The sequence below is a fragment of the Grampus griseus genome, assembly GCF_964374135.1.
Source record: "Grampus griseus genome assembly, chromosome: 8".
Lineage (NCBI taxonomy): Eukaryota > Metazoa > Chordata > Mammalia > Artiodactyla > Delphinidae > Grampus > Grampus griseus.
Window position 1 is genome coordinate 109181594 of NC_139002.1, and position 22088 is coordinate 109203681.

The window sequence follows — 22088 nt, forward strand, 5'->3', positions numbered from 1 at the left end:
GAGGCTCTGGCAGGGACAGGGGCGCCAGCCCCCAGGTGCCCGGTGCGCGCTGGCCGCCACTCACTTGCCGCTCTCTCCCACTCTGGTTTGCGGGTCGGGGCTGGAGCCTGGCCTGAACCTCAGCGCTCTGGGCTCCGGCCCTGACACCCTGCCCAAGGGGCTGGGCCACTTAGTCCCTGTACCCCCTGCTGCTGGCTCGCCCGGGCTCCCAGGGCAGTACCCGCTCTGAACGACAGACCACCCGGACCCGTGGCAGCACCGCCCACCGGGCACCCGGCCTGACCAGGGCAGGAGCCACCCCACCCCCGGATGCGGGCCCTTGGGTGGGCCCAAAGCAGCCACGCCCCTCTGACACCGTAGTTTCTGGCCTGGCTTCCCCCAGTCCCCGTGGGCCAGCCCAGAACGCAGCCGGCCCCATCCCTCGCCCTCTTGCCACTTGGGCTCCCTAGAGGCCTCCTGGGACAGGCTGGCCAGGGTGGGAGAGCCAGGCATGGAGATCACCAACGTGTCCGAGGTGGATGTGTGCTGGGAGCCGGGGGCTGGGGGCTCCTCTGGCGCCCAGAGCTTCCCCTGGGGGACCAGGAGCCCCTTGCACTGTGCCAGCTCAGCCCCTACCTTAAAAAGCCAGGCCCTTGAGGACCGTGTGACCTGGCAGGTGGCCCCGAGTCCAGCGTCCTCTGGGAGTGAATGGACCCAGGGTCCCCTCGCTGCCCTCCGACGGCCCCTAACACTGGGGGGGGGGGCCTGGGGAGAGGCTTGGATCCCCCAGGGTGGCTGGAGGGGTCCGGGAGTGACTCACAGCCAGAGCTGGGCTTGGGGGCACGGGGGCTGGGGAGGGGTCAGCCCTGGGCTCCGACCCTGCCCGCCTACCGGCTCCGCTCAGCACCCGGTGGCCACACGCCGCAGCCCAGCGTGAGCCGCTTGGGTGAGGGGTGCGGGCGGGGCGGGGAGGCGATTTCCCTACGGGCCCATAGGGCCGCTTTTAATCCACTTAAACTGGATTCAGTCTACACCCCAGCCACTGCTGGTGTCAGCAAACCCTCGCGGCGCTTGTCACGGAGGGGACGGCGCCCCCTCTGCTGGCCCCCTTCCCCTGCGCCCAGGCGTTCGAGGTGAGGGACTGGGGTGAGGCAGGGGGCGAGGGGGACAGCTTCCCCACTCCCAAGGGGACCCGGGGCGACTCATAGCCTCTCCGAGTCTTGTTTTCTGTTGCCCATCAGGGACAAGGGGCCTGTCGGCCGGCAGGCCCATTAGATTCGGGAGAGAGGGTGGCAGGAAGTCACATCTGTGTGTGGTGTGTGATGTGTAGCCCCGCCGGCCGCTGGGTCAGGGGCCTGGAGCGTGTGCGGGTCTGTGCACGTCGTCGGGAGCATGACCACGTGCAGGGGGCTTGCTCAGCGTGGCCGGACGGACAGACGCACTCCACGACTCTTCACGAGGGACCCTTGCGTGCTCCCCCCCCCCGCCCCACCCTCCACAGCGGGAGTCCCCGGGGAGCTCAGAGGGAGGTTTCCTCCCGTCCCTGCCCTGGCTGGCCACCTGCCTGGGTCCTCGGGGCTCGTGCCCACCTGCCCCCACCCTCAGTCCAGCTGCACCCTCTGAGCCCCGCTGGCGCCTCCAGCTCGCCCCCCGCTCACCCAGGTCAGCAACCTGGCACCAGGTCTGGGAGCTGAGCCAAAGCCATACCTGGACGGATGCTTGTGACAACAGATGCTTGTGCACACAGCCAGGCCCTGGGGCTCTCCCTGCACCACCACCCCCCACAGTGGGCTGGGCAACACGCTCCCATGGCTTCAGTTTCCCCATTTGTTACGTGGCGCTGGGGAGCCCCGGGGACTGACCCAGCAGGCACTCCTCTGTTCCTGGACCACAGACTGGGGACAGGGGGACAGCAGTGACTCCTGGGAGGACACATCCCAACTGACAGGAACGGGAGGTCCCGCCTGAGACACGTGGATTGGGCAGGTGTGAAGCCCAGGAGACCCAGGGGGGCCTGCCTTCTCCACGGGCAGAGCGGGGCCCCAAGGGAGCACGCCCAGCAGGGCCCCCTCCAACCCTCTCTCTGGGCCCCACCCTGGGGTCGCAGCCCTAAGGCCAGGCCAGGGTGGGGCAGGGAGAGAGCCATCCCTCCGTGACTGCAGAGACCCTGCTGACGGGGCCCGGGGCTGTTCTCAACTCCCCTCAGAGGCTGCTAAGCCCACCTGCACACCTTGACCCCCTCATCCCAGAGTCAGAGCTGGGGTGGACTGGGAATGCTGAGGGATGCCGGTGCCCTCCAGGAGCTGGCAGCCTGCCCAGCCTGTGCCATGCCGTCCAAGGGGGCAGGGAGCAGGCCCGCAGGCCTGGCGGAAGAGGGCAGTCCTCCAAGCTCAGGAGAAGCCGAGGCGGGCTGCACGCAGGAGGCAGCATTTCCGCTGGGCCTTAGATGCCTGGAAGGGTGGAGGAGGAGGAAGGGCATTGCAGGCGGCTCAGAGGGAGGCAGGGAGCCGCCCACAGTGCGCAGCGGCTCTGAGCCCACCTGCGGCACTTTGCTTCTGCTCTCTTTCCAGGACTCTGCGAGGCAGGGCCACCACACCCCGACCTTACAGAGGAGGAAACTGAGGCCCAGAGAGGACTGGGCACTGGCCCATGGCCCGAGGATGCAGGAGCCAGGATTCCAGCTCGGGAAGATCCGGCTCTGAGGCCCAAGAACTCACGTGGCCCGCGGCCCCTTCCGCGCTGGGCCGGTGCCCGAAGGGCCGGGGTGGTGAATGTGGTACTAAGTCCAGTTTCATCATCTGTAAAGTAAGGGGTGACTGGACAGTCCCCGAGGGCCTGCAGGACCAGAGGAGGCCTCGGAGGCCACGCTGGGGCCACGCTCTTCAGCCGGGGAGTGCAGCCTGCGCGGAGACCCAGGGCCCGGGGAAGGGTCTTCGAGCAGAGAGTGGCCACTGCCTGAGGCCCGGCGGTGCAGTTGGGAGAAGAGGACGCGATGTTGGGGGCGCAGAGGAAGGGACGGGCCCGCGCGCACGCACCCACACGCACGTGCGCACGCCAGGCCCACAGCCTGGTGCACCCCACACCCTGCCCGCGGCACAGGGGCCGCAGAGCTGCCGGGCTGGGGCCAGGCTCCTGGGGGAGGCTGGGGAGCCCCACGCCCAGGCGGCCCAGGCTCCGCGGTGCCAGTCCTCCGTGGGTGGCACCAGCGCGGGCACCCTGCCCTGCCCTCCGCGCCCCAGCCTGGGCGGAGGGACCTACCTCAGGAGGCTCTCCAGGCCCTGTTTGCTAGAATTCCTTCTCAGGAGCGCAGAGCTGCTCATGATGCGGCCGCCCGCCTGGCCGGCGACCTGGCCTGACCCCAGCCCTGGAGACGGGACGCTGCGGCTGCTTCTTCAAAGGCTCCTGCCTGCGGCCCTCTGCGGCTGCCCTGCCCCCTCCACTCCCCCTGCCACTGGGACCCTCTCCCCCCTCTCTCTCTCCTTCCCCCTTTCCCTCCTTCTTGCTCTGTCTCTCCCTCTGGCTGGCTGGCTGGTCTCTGGCTCTGACACCCCCTCCCCTGCCTCCTCTCTGTGTCTGTTGGTCTGTGACCCTCCGCCTGTCTGTCCTGGCCCCTCTGGCCCCTGGGGGTCCCCTGGGCCAGCTCCCCACTGGCTGCCCCCGGGCTGTCCGAGTGCCCCTCTGTCCCTGCCTCTGCGGCCTCGCGGACTCTGGGTCTCGCGGCCCCTCTCCCGCTCCAGGACGCCTAGCAGCTGCTTCCCGTTGGTTCCCCCCAGCCCCCTCCCCCGCCCCCCTCGGTCTTCTCCACCTCCACCTCCCCCTCCTTCTGAGACTAGTAAAAATGTCAGAGAGAAAACCCTCGCAGCCCAGCAGCCTGGGGGCTTAGCAGGACCTCAGAGGCCTGTGATGGGCAGGCGGCAGCCTCCCTCCCTCCTCCTCTCCCGCCTCCCCCCTCCCCTGCCCTGGCCACCTTGGCGGCCGCTCCCTGCCTTGCAGGCTCCTCCCTCCTGCATCCCATCTCCATCGCTCACTGGTGCCTGGTCCCCCACATCTGCTTCCCCATCCCTGCCCGCCTCTCCCCTTGCCCAGCCCTGGCCTAGCTGCCCTCTGGCCCTCTCCACGGCCCTGCCCAGCCCGGCCCGGGGCCCGTGCTCCTTCCTCCGTTGCCCCCCGGCCTCCCTGGTCCCACACTCAGCCCCTCTCTCCTTTCTTTTCCCTCTGGTGTCTCTCTGTCTCTATCTCTGTCTCCCTCCTTCCCTCCCCCTCCCTTCCTCTCCCCTCCCTTCCTCTTCTCCCTCCTCCCCCTCCCTCCTCTCCCCTCCCTCCCGTTCTCCATTTTCCCTTTGTTTCTTTCCAGCCCTCTGCTCCTGTTATCACCTCACGGGGGAGGCCGGGGCACCCCAGGAATCCTGTCTGCTCCCCAGTGGGGAGGCTGCTGCCCTCCCCCGTCCCCTGCCAGACGGCACTGGAAGGTCGGAGCAGCGACACCCCACAAGGCAGAGGCCAACACAGCCTCTCCCGTCGGGATGGGAGAGCCATGCTCCCCAGAAGTGGCCAGTGGCACGAGGTCGGTGTGGTGGCCTGGCCAGCGGCCCCCCTTGCCCCCGGGCTCTGGCCAAGGCCCCAGGAGGAGCAGCCCAGCCCACTGTTTCTCCGGTTGGGCTGAGTCGCCGTGACTCACTGGAGCACACGCGAGGCGAGTGGCCGGACCAGGGAGGGACCAGACTCGGGCTCGCTCGCTGGGACTCGCCGGGACTCGCCGAGGGCCAGCTCCGGGCCGAGCCATCTCACATCCAGGAGCTCACCAGGCTCGCCAACGCCCACGACCACCCTGACAGGCAGACGCCACCGTACCTGTGTCCCAGATGGGGAAACCGAGGCTCAGACTAGTACCCGAGGTCGGAGAGCAAGGGCCCGGCACAGCCGGAACCAAGCCCGTCTACCCACAGCTGGCCACCACAGCACTGGCCCGGCCACCTCCCTCCACCCCACGGCCGCACGCAGAGCAATGGCCCTCTTGCTTCCCCAGCTAGTCTGCCCTCTGGCTGTGCCAGGCGGTCAGGGCCAGTGAGCACCTGCATATGTGTGAGTGGACAAAGGGTCAGGTTAGGCTCGGACCGGCAAGCAGGTGGACACGTGGGTGAATCCCTGGGTGTTGGAGGGGGCAGCGGCGTCAGAAGAATTCCACGTGGCACATAGGTCCCAGTGGCTCAGGTGGTGGCTGTCTGGTGAAGACTTTGTGGAGGTCGGGACGTCCGGCTCAGACGCCCCCCCACGTAACAGGCCGTGTCCCGTGGCCCACAGCCTGCCCCTCCCCCCGCACAACCCAGAGGAGCCAGAGAATGTGGGGTGTGCCGCAGAGAACAGCTGTGCCCATTGCCCATCCCCAGCCTCCAGCCGGAGCTGCGGAGACCTCAGGATTCTGGTGGGAGGAGGGAGGGCGACGGGGCCAGGCCTCGAGCGGAGCCAGATCACCCAGGGAAAGTAAGCGTGTGTTTCCCTTCCATCCCAACCTGCCCGTCTCCCCCTGCCTCCTGCTCTTACTGCTGGAATCCCAGTCACAGGCAGCCAGGCATGAAATGTGCCAAATTATATTTTGGTTCAAAAGAAGGAAAAATATTCCCACAGGGTAGAGGGCTGCCTTGGGGTGGCAGGGGTTTCCTGTCACTAGAACTTAAATAGTGTTGCACGATTATTCATCAGACTGATGGGTGGGAGGTAGCAAGAAAAGATCTTTAAATGCGGTGGTCAGGACTCAGTTTCCCAATTAGGGCATGTCCCAACGCGGACAATAGGGCAGAGTATTTGATGTCAACTGTACCATTATTTGTCCATCCATCCATCCATCCATCCATTTATCCACCATCCACCCATCCTCCATCCATCCTCCACCCATCATCTATTGATCCATCCTCTATCCATCGTCCATCCATCCATACTCCGTAAGTCCATCCATCCATCCATCCACCCATCCATCCATCCTCCATCCATCATCAGTCCATCCTGCATCTGTCCATCCATCCTCCATCCATCCATCCATCCATGCTCTCCATCTGTCCTCTCTATACAGCTATCTGTTTTTCCTTGTATCGTCTATGAATCCATCGATTTCTCAATATATCTATCCATTCAGTTGTCCATGTAAGCAATACATTCTTCCATCAATTCATTCAATCCATCCAATGCGTGTAAACTCACGTCCATCCCTATTTCTTTACATTTCTTCATTGAGCAAGTGTCCACCCACCCACCCACTCATCTATCCCTCCATTCATCCATCCATGTACATACCCATCCATCCATCCATTTATTTAAATGCCTTAATACATGTAAAACATGTAAAACACTTAAAAGAAGCATTTAGCTAGTCATCCACCTATGCTGAACATAATATCTACTCAATATGTTAATTACTATTATCTATGTATTCATCAATGTGTATATCTATCTGCCCATATATGCAACTGGTGAACTATTTGTTCATTCTTTAATACATTCTTCTATCTCTCCAAATATTCTACTGTCCTCCCATTTACCTAAATATTTTACTATTTATCCTTCCCGTTCATAGATCCATTCGTATATCTGCCTATTCATCCATCCATATGTCTAACCGTCTTGCCACCTAGCAAGTCAGACATCCAATTGTGCATGAATACGTATATGTTTGTCCTGCCATATACATAGTTGTCCATTATTTTGCCCATAAGGCCATCCAAATGAGTTAATACTTAAAACAGTAGTTGGAACATAGTAAATTGCCAATAAATGTTAGTTACTGTTATTTTCATTCATCTATTCATTCATCCACATCTCATCCAAACAACCACCTAGTCATTCATCTCTAAATTTATCTTTATATATTTTTCCACTTATCCATATATTTTTCCACAAACTTATTGAATGCTGACTGTATTCACTTTTTAGGTGCTGGAGTTGTTTAGAATTAGCAAAGTTCCTGTTCTCACAAAATGACATTTAGTGGGAATAAAAAATAAATAAACAAGGAAATATATATTGCAATGTATCAGATGGCGGTAAATGCTATAGAAGATGGAATTCAGGGTAAGAGGATATGGAGTTATGGAGGGGGGGTGACATTTTATATATGAGAGTCAAAGAAAGCCTCATGGGGAGGAATAAGCCTTTCCTTACTTGTAAAGACACTTGAGTGGAGTAGCTCCACACATCGATGGGAGAAAGTGTTCTAGGAAAAGAGAACAGTGAGTGAAAAATCCCTGATTTAGGTCTGACTCTTCACCAATTTATCTCTTCAATAGTTCATCCAGCACCAAGCCATACATCTATTTACTCAGTATCTGTCTTCTTATTCTTCTGTCTCTTTCTATATTTGCCTATCTGTTCATCTAAAACTCTACCCGTTATCCAATTACATCTATATTCATCTGTCCAGTCGTTTATCTGTAACATTACATTTATCTACCCATCCACCAATTCATAATTCCACTCCGTGTGTCCATACACCAATTCATCCATCCATCTGTCCATCTACCCGTTCATTCATTCACGCATCCATCCACCCATTCATCCACCCATCATTCATCTATCCATCCATCTATCCATCTATTCACTCATCTACCCATATATCCACCCATTTATCCACCCATCATCCATCTGTTCATTCACTCAACCTCCATCTATCCAACTATTCATGCATCCATCCATCCACCCATCCATCCATCCACCCACTACATATCCATCCATCCATCCACCCACCCACCCATCCAACCACCCATCCCCCCATCTATCCACTCATTATCCATCCATCCATCCATCCATCCATCCATCCATTCACTCATCCATCTGTCCATCCAACCACCAATCCATCCATCCATCCATCCATCCATCCATCCACCCATCCACCAATCAATTCACACATTATCCATCCAAACATCTCTCCATTCATACATTTATCAATCCATTCATTCACCCATCCATACATACATACACACATACATCACCCACCCATCTGCCCATTACACATCCATCCATCCATTCACCTATCCATCAACCCATCCATTTACCCAAAATTCATCTATCCAATCACCCGTCCATCCACCCAACCATCCATCCACCCATCCATCCATCCACCCATCCAGCCATCCACTCATCCACTCATCCATCATCCATCCATCCATTCATTCCTTTATTCACTCATTCATGCATCCACCCACCCATACAGTCATCCATCCACTCATCGATCCACCCATTCAGCCACCCATCATTCATCAGTCCATCTATTCACTCATCCCTCCATCTATCCATCCATCCACCCATCCAACCGTTCACTCGTCCATCCATCTATCCACTCATCTACCCATCCATCCACCCATAATTCTCCATCTACCCATCCCTTCATTCATCCACCCATCCATCCATCAATCCATCCATCCACCCATTACACATCCATCCATCCATCTACCCATCCATCCACCCATCCACCCTTCTATCTACCCATTATCCATCCATCCACCCATCCATCCACTCATCCATTCACTCATCCATCCAACCACCAATCCATCCATCCGTCCATCAACCCATCCACCAATCAATTCACACATTATCCATCCAAACATCCCTCCATTCATACATTTATCAATCCATTCATTCACTCATCCATGCATACATCACCCATCCGTCTATCCATCCATCTGCCCGTTATACATCCATCCATCCACTCACCTATCCATCCACCCATCCATTTACCCAAAATTCATCTATCCAATCACCCGTCCATCCACCCATCCATCCATCCAACCATTCACTCATCCATTCATCCACCCATTCAGCCATCCACTAATCCACCCCTCATCCATCCATCCATCCATCATCCATATATTCACCCGTCCATCCACACATTCATTCATCCATAATCCATCCATCCATCCATTCATTCATCCATCCATTCACCTGTCTTCTCATCCATCCACCCATCATCTATCCATCCAACCATCCCTTCATTCTGTACCCATTATTCTACCCAACATTCATCTATACACTCATCTATCCACTCATCCACCCACCCATCCATTCACCCGTTCATTCACTCATCCATCCATCCATCCATCTGTCCGTCCATCCTTCCATCCATCCATTCATTCATCCAACCATCTACCCATCATCCATCTATTCATCCACCCTTCATCCTTCCATCCATTAATTCACTCATCCATCTACCTATCCATCCGTCCATCATCCATCCATCCATCCACCAACCTATATCCATTCATCCACCCATCCATCTACCCATCACTCATCTGTCCCATCACCCATCCATCCATCCATCCATCCATTCACTCATCCATCCACCTATTCATCCATCCACTCATCTATCCACCCACCTATTCATCCATTTGCCCACCATGCATCCATCCATCCTTCCCTCCATCTACTCATCCATCCACCTATCCATCCATCCACCCATCTGTTCAAACATCCACCCTCCCACCCATGCATCCATCTTCCCACCATTCATTCATCCATCCATCTACCCATCCATTCACTCACCCATCCGTCCCTCCATCCATTCACTCATTCACCCATTTACTCATCCATCAATCCCTCCATCCATCCATCTACCTATCCATCCATGCTTCATCCTTCCATCCATCCACTCATCCATTCATCCACCCATCCACCTCTCCATCCATCCACCTATCCCTCTACCCTTCATCCTTCCATGCATCTATTCCCTCTTCCATCTATCCATCCAGTCACTCATCCATCCACCCACTCATCCATCCACCCATCCATCTACTAACAATTTATCTATGCAATCACTCATCAATTCAGCCATTATTAGTCTGTCCAACCATCCATTCATCCATCCACCCATCCATTCACCCATCTATCCAACCATCCATCCGTCCACCCATTCATCCACCCATCTGTCCCTCTACCCATCATCCATCCATCTACTCACTCATCAATCCACCCATCCATCCATCCCTCCATCCACCTATTATCCATCCATTCATCCATCCATCATCCAGTTGTTCCTGCTTCCTACCTTTCTTCATCTACCTTTTCTTTCATTCACACTTTTCTCTCTTGTCGAGCCTTTTTTCTTTCTTCTGTGACTAAGACATGGCCCATAAGCTTGTGGCTGAAGAACATAAGAGAGCATACCCTCTCCCCAGTAGGCTGAGTACCACAATAGAACTTAAATAGAGGCTGGAGAGGGAGGGATCTGCCCTCTTGTTCAGATGTTCTCAACACACACACACACACACACACACACACACACACACACACACACGAGTCCACGCTTATAGAGCTGTATCCCAAAGAAAGGTGCATTAAGCAGTGAGAGCCCATGGGGGGTGGGGTGCAGAAGAGGGGTCAGGGCTGGTGGTTTCAGTGGCTCCTGGGTGACTCCAAGTAGAGTGGTGTTTCTGAGTACTCATCTGTCTTATATGTGCCTAGGTCCAGCAAAGGGAGAGGAGCCAGGGTGGTGTAGTGGTGGGTATAGAGATGAAGCTGGGATTTGGGGAAGGGCTGAAGGTTTCTTTCCAGATTCCTCTAGAATCAACTAGCTAGGTGCATCTGTCCCATGTCCCATTTATCTTTCGAAGGGAGGCAACTGAGAGAGGAGGAGAGGGTGAGCTGGCAGCCTTGGGACCTCAGAAGGGAAACCATCAACAAAGCAGTTTCCTCTCCCTAGGGAGGAGGGGGTACAGACACCTTCAGAGTGAGGGGTTTGTGCTTTTCCCTGGGAGCAGGAAGGAACAGCATCTGTGATGCCACCTGCCAGGCATAGAGCAGGGCAGTGAGCCTCTTGTCCTCACCAACAGCTCCTGGGGTAGTGGGGAAGCCGAGGCTGTACCCACCACTACTACCCCCCAGTTACTGTCACCCCCACCCTCTGCCGGCTGTCCTTGCTGACCTCTGCAAATGCCCACCCCCAGAGCTGGCCCTGCTCCAGGCTCTGAGGCCAGAGCCCCGAGGTCCTCCCACTCCTACGGGGTGAGGTGGACTCAGTTCCTAGGTTCCCAGACAGCCCCTCCCTGCCAGCCAGTGAGACCAGACAGTGCTCCCCCTGCTAACCCACCAACTCCCACCTTCCCGGCTTGGAGACAGTTAGCTGATGGAGTTTGGACAGACTGGCCTGACCCCGGGAAAGGGCCGGGGCTTTCCTCTCCCGCCACCGACACCGCCCACCCCCACCCCCCCTTATCTGCCTGTGTCTGGCACTGCAGGGCTGTGCTGGCTGGGCAGTGTTAGGAGGCCTGATTTTCTCAATCCTCTTATCTCCTATAAACTCCACACCCGCACAGGCCCCAGCCCCCTCCCTTCAGGCTCATGGGTATGGGGGAAGGGGCAGGGGCTGGGCTGGCTTCCCAACCACGGGCCTGGATTCCCGTTTGGCTGAACATCCCCTGGCCCTGCACCCCCAGCCTGTGCTTTCCCCTCTAAGTCTCAATTCATCATCGGCAGAGAGGGTCTGACTCTGTCTGCCTCGGTTGCACTCAGGGTTTGGGGAGTTTTGGGGACTCCCCTCACTGGTTGTCTTATGGCCCAGGGCACCCCTAGAAAGAGGATCCCCAGATGCAAAGGGCTCAGGGCTGGGGCCTGAGAGAGAAGCTGAGGGCTCCTTTCCAGGTGGCTCTGGAGAGGACCAGCTCATTATGGCCAAGCTAAGTCCCCTTTCTGCTTTGGAGGAGGTCCCTAGGGGTGTCTTCTGAGCTGTGCCCTATTCGGGGTGGCCCTCGTCTTCATGGGAACCTCAGGGACCAGCAGTGGTGGGGTTATTGAGCACCTACGAGGGGCAGCCCAGACACCCCTGGGTCACCCTGAGTCCTAGCCGGGTCGCAGGGGGCCTGGGCTCCCCAAGGAGCCGCTGCAGGGAAGCCGCGTTAGGAAACACATGCTGGCAGCAGGCTCAACCCTTAAGCCTCAGCTTCTGCCCCTGGAAAGGGAGGCCCTGGCACCTGCCTCCCTGGCTGTACAGCGAGGACCTTGGCTTGCAGAGCTTGGCGAGGCTGGCGTGGCTGAGTGACTGCTGAGTACTGTGACTCTGACCGTGTACATGGGGAAACTGAGGCCTAAGGGCCAAGGCGCAGTCGCCCCAGAAAGTACTAGGCCAGGTGCAGCAGCCGGTGCCGTGTGCCCTGGGGCTCTGTGCCCACCCGTCTCCTACCGCCTGCACCTGGAACTCAGAGCCCAGGAGAGCAAAGGCAACACTCACGGCCCCACGCCTGCCAGCTCCAGGGGCCTCTTGCTGCTCTCAGGACCCTCATCTTCCCCACTGAGGGCTGGCCCATTGCTCTGGCACCCTCTGAGGGATACTGAGGCAGAGGCAGGCGGGGGAGGGGGGGTCGCGGAGGGAGGGCAGCAATGCCCAAACCCACAGTGCCACCCTGGGGGGCCCGCCCGTTCTGGACCGGAGACCCTCCTGGCTCTGCCCCGGTGGCTCCGGGGTTGTTTATGAGGAGAGAACTGGGGACCAGGAAGGGGGCGGGCATGCAGGGAAGGGTTTCCGGCTTCCCAGATCAGCAGGGTGGGCCGTGCAGCGACTTCCCCAAATGTGTGTCAAGGTCCTCTCCCTCTTCCCCACCCAAGGAGGGAATGGGAAGTGTCCAGATGGAGGCAGGAGGTGGGCGCAGGAGGAAGGCATCCATCATCTGGGCTGACCTAGGCCTCCCCCCGTCCTGGGAAATTTCCAGGCGTCCGAGACCCCTGACGTGGGGCGGAGGAGACCAGGTCCACCCAGGGGTCCCAAGGCCTGACCAAGCTCTGACTGCTGCCTCTGGGTCTGGGCCCTGGGCAGGGCTGGGGAAGGAGCCCCAGCGTGCGGCCCCCAATCCCTCCACCCCATCAGCCCGCTGCCGGGGCCGGGGCCTCATGCCGCCCGGCTCCACCATCCTCCTGAGTGGCTTTTGGCACTGCCCGCTCCTCCAGGGCCGTGTGCCCGGCTGTACCAGGTGGTGCCGGTCCTGCGGAGAGGGCAAGAGGGAGGGAGGGCCACCAGGTACCTGGCTGAGTGGGGGGGTTCCCACCCGTGGGTTTCTGCCCCTCACATGCCACAGGCTCCTCCCACCGCCAGCTCCCTCAGGGGGACCGAGGCAAGCAAGGCCTCCCGGCTGGCTCAGCCCCTCCCTCCAGCTGCCAGCTGCCCGCAGCCCCGTGGGGACCTGTGGCCTCTCTCCTGAAGACCCTGCAGCCCAGAGGGCAAGGCCGAGAGGGTCTGCAGGGACAGATGGCCGGGAAAGGGACCCTGCCCAGGGTGGCCCTGCAAGTTGTCCCCACCCTGCCTGCCCCCTTAGTTCAGCACGCAGAGGAGTGATTGAGGCAGCGACAGGCAGCGATTGGGGCAGGGAGACACCTGCTCCCCCCATCCCGCCCCACTCAGGGTCATCCAGGGCCAGAGCAGCCCAGCCTACCCGGGGCGGGTGCTGGAGAGGACAGACCATGCTCCACGCCGGCCCCCACCACGGGCAGTGGCAGATGCGAAGGGAGCCTGGGGTAGCGACCACCCGGGGGAGGGGAGGGAAGTCTGCAGAGGGGGTGGGGCGGCCAGGTAGGTTGAGGAAGGGCCTGTGCAAAGTCTGCGATGATGCCGGCACCTTCCAGAGCTGGGTCGAGCTGGGTCGAGCTGGGAAGGCCAGGTGGCGGGGGAGGCCAGGTGGCGGGGAGGCCAGGTGGCGGGGGAGGCGAGGCCGGGTGGCGGGGGAGGGGAGGCGAGGCCGGGCGGCTGCAGTGGCCGCCCTGGGGCACGGATTCTCAGCGCTCCATGGTGAGTGGTTCCACGCATGGGAAAACGTGGCCTGATGGCTTTTCAGAGAAAGAGCACGTGGCAGGGGCAGGGGCCTGGAGACCACCCTGTCATCCGGGCCAACCAGGGAGGGGCTGGGCTGCGGCAGGGGGCGGCCCAGGGGGCTTACAAGCCTATCTCCAGGCGGCAGCAGGAGTCCTGCCTGGGTGCAGACAGGGGAAGGGCCCAGCGTGGTTCCGTCTGGCCTTGGGGAGGGTTGGGGTGCACATGGGGCCCCCGAGGGGTCTGGGGCAGTCTGAGGGGATGGCCCAAGTTGGCCAGTTGGAGGGGCACGGCCTGCCCTGGATCCACAGACCTGAAAGCCCCCATGGGCAGCACATGGGGGGCAGGGGGGCAGGGGGGCAGGTCTCACCTGCTCGGCTCCGACCCCAGCAGACCCTGGCTGTCCTGGGGGCCCCTGGGCGGGGCTTCCCAGCCTCAGTCCCCTGCCTAGGCGTCGGGGACTTTCTCCCTCACCTCGGACAGGAAAATCCCTGCTTCCCTTAGTCACCTTGTGAAACGAGAACCCCACCCACCCTGGGTCTCAGTTTCACTCTGAAATGTCAGCGGCACACCCACCCCCGTGGGGGTGATGTCGCTGGGGCGCCCAGGCTCCAAGGGCCTGGGGGTGCGTCCAGCCGGTTCTCCAACCGAGCCCCCGATGGACCCCGCACAGGTGCAGCCCGAGGCCCGGGGACAGGCATCAGCGCGCCGCCGCGACCTGGGCTGGCGGCCGTGCCCTCCACCGCCGCCTCCCTCTCCTCGGCATGCACGACAGCTGGGAAGGGGGTCAAGGAGGGGGCCAAGGAGGGCCAGGCCCTGCCAGGCCGCTCAAGCCGTGCCCTTCTATGGGCATGAGGTGGCTGGAGGCGCCCAGGGCCGGACAGCGCTGACGTACGGAGCCGTTTCTGAGCGGGGACACAGCTGTTCCCCAGTCACCTGCTGTGTGTGGAGCGACCTGCCTCCCTAGAAGGATGGGGCTGTCTTCAGGGCACAGAGCCTGGGCCGTGCCCCCCTCCCCTCCTTGGCGGCAAGCGAGCAATGGGTCCCGTCTAGCATGCCCTTCCCCCACAACAACAGCCCCCTGCCGGATCCCAGCTGCCCAGCCTCTCCACTCCCCCAGGGCTCGGCCCCCTGAAGCCCCCACACCAGGTCCCCGTGGTATTCAGCATGGAGAAGACAATCTTCCTCCACACACACGCACGCACGCACACACACACACGCACGCACGCACGCACGCCCTGCACACATTTCTGTCCTCTCGTTATCGATAGAGGCAGCATCACAGAATCACGCAGAAGAGCTGGGCTTGGATCCACTTTGCAAGTCAACCCTGAGGCTGTGGGGAGCCCTGCCTTCGGGGGCTCAGCGGGGGTCCTAGTGGGACCCCCTCCGCCAGCAGCAGCTCTGGGGCAAGCGGGGGCCGGCCCTGGGCGGCTCCAGCCCCGTGCTGTGGCTGCTCGTGTCCCCCAGCCTGGAGCCCCTGCTCCTTCCCTTCGGCTTGCGGGGGCAGAAGCCGCAGCCCCTGCCCCCTTCCTCCTGGGCTGGTGGTCTCTCTCCACACAGCTCCCACCCCTGACTGTCAGAACACGTGTCCCTCCCGAAGCCCTGACCACTCCATTTCTCTGGCACCTGCCCCCTGGGGCAGTCGGACCCCCACGGTGTGGCTCAGCGTGGATGCCTGCCCTCAGCAGCCCTCCCCCAGCCAGGGACCCTCCTCCTCTGCCCCTGCACAGGCCCGGGTGGGGGTGGGGGGCCGCGGGGAGTGAGCCTCCTGAGGGAGCCTGGGTCACATAGCTCCTCTGCCCAGCTCTGGCTGCGGCCACACGTCTGGGCCTTCTCGCTGGCAAGCCGCACAGCCTCGGCTCGTGTCCCCTCACATCCCACCACCGACCAACGGCGCCTGCCTGGCGCTCAGAACCTGCGGCAACCTCGGCCTCCAACAGCACCGGGAGGGGGCAGCCTGGGGGAGGGGGCCCGGCCAGGCCTCCGGCACAGGCTTTGAGGATCCCGAGGCCAGGCTTCCGGGCCTGGGGCCTCCCCACCTCCTGGCCACACGGCTTCGGCACTGCCCGCCCACGGCCTGGTTTCTTCCCCGGGTGTCCAGGCCGCATCCTGGACCTGTACCAGGCGTCCAGGCTTCCTGGTCCTGGGTCAGCATCCCACTAGCTGGTGGGGAACCCGGACTCTCCCAGTGAGGCCCAGCTGCAGAGGCAGACAGAAGAGGCGTCTTCCTGCCCTGGGTGAGACGGGGTCCCCTGCAGCCTGTGTGCCTCCCCTGAGCCCCAAGGGTGCCATTGACCTCCGAGTTAAGCATCCCCCCTCCCCACCGGCAACGTGTACCGGCCAAGGTTTCTTGGGCCCACAGCGCTCACGCGGCCCGGCCCGGGCCTTACCCTGTGCCTTCCTCCACCAGCAGCTCCTCGGAGCCAGGGTGGCTGGGAGCTTCCGCCATGGCCATGGGCTGGGGCTGGCTTCTGGCTGGTCCCTGCTGTGCGTGTGTGCTGCAGCTCTCAGCGCTTCCTGGGGCGGCTGCCCCGGAGCCTCCCCTCACCCCCAGCCGGGTTTCACTTCCCCCTTCTGGCGGCAGGTTGAGGTTTGGAGCATATCGGAGCTTGGGTTGGGGTGTTGTTTTTTAATCTGTTGCTGTAAGAGGAGAGGAGAAAAAAAAAACAGCCGTCAGGAAACGTTAAGCAAGTTGCAGGGGCCTGGAGGGCACAGAGGGACCGGGTGGAGGCAGACGTGGGTGCAGGGGTGCAGGGGCTGGGACTCCCTGGGCCCCCGGCAGCCCTGGCCCCGAAGCCCGCCTGTGCGTGGCTGGTGGCCCCAAGCACAGGGCGCCGTCCTGGTCCCCGAGCCTCCACGTTAGGCATGGTGACCTCTCTGGAGGGAGATGCTCTGGGTGTGTGCCCAGAGCTCGGACACTTACCCCAGAGCCTCGGGCCATCGCCTGGCTCACCCCTCACTGGTCTGTGCTCTCCAGGCGATTTCTGGGGCCCAGCATGAGCTGCCCCGTCTGCAGGCCCCACGTCTTCTCTTGCCGTTTTCTTTACTTTCCTGAACTGTTGGGGTCCCCAGTGTCTCTGCTGCCCCTGGACTCTGCCACCTCCCACGCTCAGGGGGCTCGGAACTGGCCCTCGCCTGCCAAGCATTCACCAGACCCCGGGGTCCTCCAAAGCATGCCCTCTCTCCGCTCTGCCCATCCCCACCCTCGAAGGCCCAGAAACAACTCATCCCTCCTGTTAAGGGCTGAACTGTGTCCGCCAAATTCATAGGTTGGAGTCCTCGTGGCCAGCACCTCAGAATGGGACTTTATTTGGAAATAGGGTCATTGCAGATATAATCAGTTAGGATGAGGTCATTAGGGTGGGTCCTCATCCAAGGTGACTGGCGTCCTTATAAAAAGGGGAAATTTGCAGGCAGGCTTGCCCGCCGGGAGACGCCATGTGAAGACGAAAGCGAGATGGGGGTGGCGCGTCTACAAACCAAAGGTCCCCAGGAAACCACCAGAGGCTGGGGGAGGGGCCCAGAGCAGGTTCTCCCTCAGAGCCCAAGAGGAGCTCCCGTGGCACCTCCAAGACTGGGAGACGTTGGAGCCGCCCCATCTGACACTTCCTGGGGCCTAAGAGCGGGAGACACCCCGTTCTCCACGCGTGGGAGGTGGGAGCGCATGGCGGCCATGCCCGAGGATGCTCTGGGGATCTGGGGGCCCTCCATGGTCATCCAGGCCTCCCCCCCTTGCCCTCATCTCCCGTCTTGCCATCTGGGCCCCGTCCCCTCCCCTCTCAAGCTCCAGCTCCTGCTCTGAGACTCTGCTCTCCCCAGCACTCAGCTCCTCTCCAGATCCCAGGGCCTCTTCCCATCCCTCCAGCCTCTGCGCCCCCACTGATCCCATTTGTGTGTGTGTATCTAGAAGCTCTCACACCTTCAAACAAAAGCGCCCTGGACCCGCCCTTCTCACTCCTCCCTCCAAGGTCAGCAAGAGGCATCCCTGGGTACCCAGTGTCCAGGTTTGGGGGCCTTTGTGCCCTGCTGGCAGGTTAAGCAGAGCCGGACTTCCTCAGAAGAACTAAGAGTCCACCCAAGAAGCAGACATGCCATCATCTGTTCCATTGGCATCGTTCACTCAAACTAGGGGGCTGTTGGGAGGGCAGAGACCCCTTGTAGTCCCCCCTCTCTCTCCCAAGCCCGGTGCAGTGTCCAGTGACACAGTGAATGACCGAGGCAAACAGCGAGCTATTCCGAAGCCTGGACGCAACAGGCTCTGCAGGAGGGTGGGGTGGGCGCCAGGCAGGCTTCTGGCCCCGGAGACGCTGAGCCCAGACCCCGAGGAGGTCTGGGCGAGGCAGACGGGGACAGACACGGGACGCACTGACTCTGCCTTGCCTGTGGGACATCAAGGAGGAACGTCCAGGGGCGGCTGGGTCCATGGACCAGGTGGCCTCCAAGGCCCAGGTGGGACGGGTCCCAAGGGAGACCAGTGTCAGGACCACACGCTCAAGTGACAAAGTGACACCGGGTGACTAGATGCTGGGAGGGGATGGGAGAAGTGGTCAGTCTGGTCTATCTGGAGCGCTGCAGGCACAAGTCGGCCAGCACGGGTCTGAGGCCGGCTGCCAGTGGGAGGAGGGCATGTCGCCGAGGGTCGGAAAGCGGCCTTCCAGGGCCGAGGGGTGGCAGAGGCCACAGGAGCACCGTTTAGGAGCCCACTGGGGGCTCCGTGGGTTGGAGGGGGGACAGTGGGAGAAGCAGGATGGATGAGGAGAAGGGCGTCTTGATCCAGGAGAGAAATGTTGAGGCTCTGAAGACAACAGGGTGGGGGGTGCGGCTGGAGAGAGAGGGGGCCTGGGAGGTCTGTGAGCTGAATTGTGGCCCCCAAAATTTCACATGTTCCGGTCCTGACCCCCAGGACCCGTGAGCTTATCACAAAATAAGGACTTTGCAGATGATCAGGTTACATGAGGTCACCAGGGTGGGGCCCTAGTCCCATAGGACTGGGGTCCTTATAGGAAGATGAGGTCAGGACACAGACACAGGACACAGGGAGAAGACGGCTGTCTACACGCCGAGGATAGAGGCCTCAGGAGGACCAGCCCTGCCCACACCTGGGTCTGGGATTCCAGCCTCCAGGACTGGGGACAGTGAACGCTGCTGTTAGAGCCGCCCCGGCTGCGGTGCTGTTTTATGGGTGCCCTGGACACTGATACAGGGATATGCTAGTCAGGGAAGGAAGAAGCTGCTGTAACAAACAATCCTACACCTCGGGGGCTTAGCACCAGCCCAGTCCAGGCCACGGTGGGCGGGAAGGTGGTCCACATTTGTGCTGTGACCCCAGGCTCCTCCCTCCGAGGACCTCAGAGTCCCAGCTGGCAGGGGAGGGGCGGGGAGACCATGAGGGAGGCTGGGGGGGTGGGTCTATGGCCTCATCTGTCCTCAAAGTGTGTGCCCAGTAGGAAAAGGTGGGCAGTGTGGTGGGCAGCCAGCCAGCTCCTGCCACCACGAGGTACAGAGGCCAGGGAGCGAGAAGATGGGGTGCCCAGATGAGCTAGGGGTCCAGCCGGGGCGCCATCATTAAGCACAAGTGCGAAGCAGAAGAAGGTCAGGGGCACGAGAGGGTGTGGACACGGACGTCCAGGGCTGAGGTGCTGTGGAAACCCAAGCAGAGGTGGCCAGGGCCGTTCGTGTGGGTGTGGGCAGAGAGCAGAGATGCGGGGAGGGAGACGGCCAGCGGGTCCGCAGGCTGCAGGGAGGCCCAGGGTCTCCCGCTGGGGCTTGGCCCTCATTCCTGCGCTCAGGCTTCCCAGGCCGGTCAGCCAGTGCGCGTGTGCACACACGCTGCGTGTGTGCCCTGGGGGGGAGCTGCAGGGTCTGCTGGTGCAGCTCCCTCCACGCTCCCCATCAGGCAAGCTGGGTCCTGGGGCCGGAGGTACCTGGGGACAGACAGGGGCAGGGCAGGGAGTCTGCGGGGTGGGCGGGGGACAGACAGGTCGGAGGGAGGCCCGGGAGGACGATGACAGGCAGCCAGGAGTGGCTGTGCTGAGCAGATTCACTGAGACGAGGTAAGGTGAGAGTCCGGGGCGGCAGGTGGGTTACAGGAGCCACCGGGGACAGGGGACAGCGAAAGAGACAGGGGAGCAGATAAAGGTGTCTGTGCACACTCGTGTCACCTGATGGGGTCTGGGGGTCAGGCAGAGGGGCGCGGCTGAGACCCCCCTCACGGGCCGGGTCTCCCTGGAAGCGGGCAGCTGCAGTGAGCCTGGAATTGCCAGAAATTCCCCAGGGAGTCAGGGAGTGGGCTCCGGAAGCAGGAGAAACCATGAGGAGGGGGCCCAGGTGGAGGGTCCACGATGACCCCGTGGGCACAGCAGGGAGAAGCTGTCCAGAAGGTCTTCCTACGGGCACCCCCCCCCCGCCAAGGACGACAGAGGATGAAAGCTGGGAGTCCAGCAAGGACTTTGGTGATGGGGGTGGTCAGGAGGTAGGGCCAGATGTGAGAGGAGCCCTGGGACCCAACGTGGACAGTGGGCACGCAAACTCCTGCCCCGCCTGAGGGCTACCTGCCCTCTACACAGGGTTACCATGGCCTGGACCATGTGCCAGACTCTCGGGGCTGAGGGCTCACAGAAGGCTTCTTTGAGGAGGTGGGGAGGGGGCAGCCGAGGGAGAGCCCAGGAGACGCTTCCAGAACTGGCGCTGAGGCGGGTGTGGCATGGCAGAGAGGTTGGGGGCAGCTGGAGGACTCCCAGAAGGGGCCAGAGCTCCCTCCTCACCTGTCCATCCTGTGAGCCGGGTATACTCACATGCACACCCATTTTATTGTCAGGTAAACCGAGGTCCAGCTGCTGTGAGGAGGAGGGTGACAGCGAGGCCTGTGGCTTGCTGGTTAAGGGGCAGGGGGAGCAGATCTGGGCCTGGATGGAGCTGGTGCTTGGGGACCAAAGGGGACAGGTGTGGACAGGTGGTCACGGGCGAAGCTGGAGAGAGGGTGGGGCGCCATGAAGCCCTGCAGGTGGATGCCCACGGAGAAGCTCTGTGTCCTCCAGGCCACGCTGGCTTCCCCCTGGCCAGGTGGGGGTACAGGTGAGGAGGAGGGGAGGCCTGTCCCACAGGTGCAGGAAACCCAGGGGGACCACAACCCATACTAGTCCTTACGGCTCCACCCACTTCCAAGTGGACCCTCGGCTCCGCCCAACCCCCCCCCCCAGGCTGGCACCGCCCACCCTGCCCCGTCTCTCTGGCCCACTGCACTCACCCAACCTGCTGAAGAAGGGCGTGTGCAGAGCCCTCCCGAGACCCCTGTCTGGGTCTCCCACGTCCATCAAGCCCGCTGCCCTGTCAGCCCACGGGCCCCGCCCGGTCTCCCAAGCTCTCTGGGCTCATCCGCCCACATCTCCATCTTCAGAAGTCTGGGCGATTCATCTTTGTTGATTTTGCTTCATCTATTTTGCGGTTGCTTAAGAGTGTTCTTGTTTAGGGGCTTCCCTAGTGGCGCAGTGGTTAAGAATCCACCTGCCAATGCAGGGGACACGGGTTCGAGCCCTGGTCCAGGAAGATCCCACATGCCGTGGAGCAACTAAGCCCGTGCGCCACAACTACTGAGTCTGCACTCTAGAGCCCGCGAGCCACAACTACTGAAGCCCGTGCGCCTAGAGCCCGTGCTCCGCAACAAGAGAAGCCACCGCAATGAGAAGCCCACGCACCGCATCGAAGAGTAGCCCCCGCTCAAAACAACTAGAGAAAGCCCGCGTGCAGCAACAAAGACCCAACGCAGCCAAAATTTAATTAATTTTTTTTAAAAAGTGTTCTTGTTTTGACGTTTAAAGAAAAGTTTAATCTGGGGAAATGATTTCAAACTGACAGAAAAGTTTCAAGATGAACGCAAAGAGCATCTTTAACTCCGTCACCTGCTGTCGCTGCCTCTCACTCTCTCCCCTCCTCTACTCCTAAGGCCCTCATGGCCTGTTTTCTGAAACTGGAGCCGCCCTCTCCCCTGACCACAGTGCAGACACCAACCTCAGTCTAGCAGATGTGAAACACCACGGTCGTCTCACCGGCCAGTCTGTGTCCTTGTGACCGGCTCCCCTCGGTGACTTTGTTTTTTGTTTGTTCTGCCCACTTCCTTTCTGGCTCACCGAGAGGGTGCAGGCTCTCTGTGCACCGGCTGTCCCTGTGGTCAGCCATTCCTCCCGGAGACCTGGTCCCTTCCTGGAGGACAGTGTAGGGACCAAGGCCCGGGGGCCCGGGCGCACTCGCAGGGGCAGGCCGGGGGGAGAGTTGAGGGCACAGTCCCGCATATGCCCCGCACCACGCAGGAGCATGCCCGCCAGCGTCGCCTGCC

General features: G+C 60.8%; 1 protein-coding gene across 2 annotated transcripts in view; it reads right to left on the reverse strand.

Moving 5' to 3' along the window:
* LSP1 (lymphocyte specific protein 1) overlaps positions 1-16239 on the reverse strand; it is a 36002-nt gene extending 19763 nt beyond the window's left edge. The window contains exon 1 of one of the 2 annotated variants that reach the window (XM_082659790.1): positions 16147-16239. In XM_082659790.1, the coding sequence (XP_082515916.1) occupies positions 16147-16211 (65 nt within the window). In that variant the 5' untranslated portion in view covers positions 16212-16239. Of the gene's footprint in view, positions 1-3237; positions 3724-16146 lie in introns of those variants that run through there. The other variant, XM_082659791.1, reaches the window with a different exon arrangement.
* Between the last annotated feature and the right edge of the window lie 5849 nt (positions 16240-22088).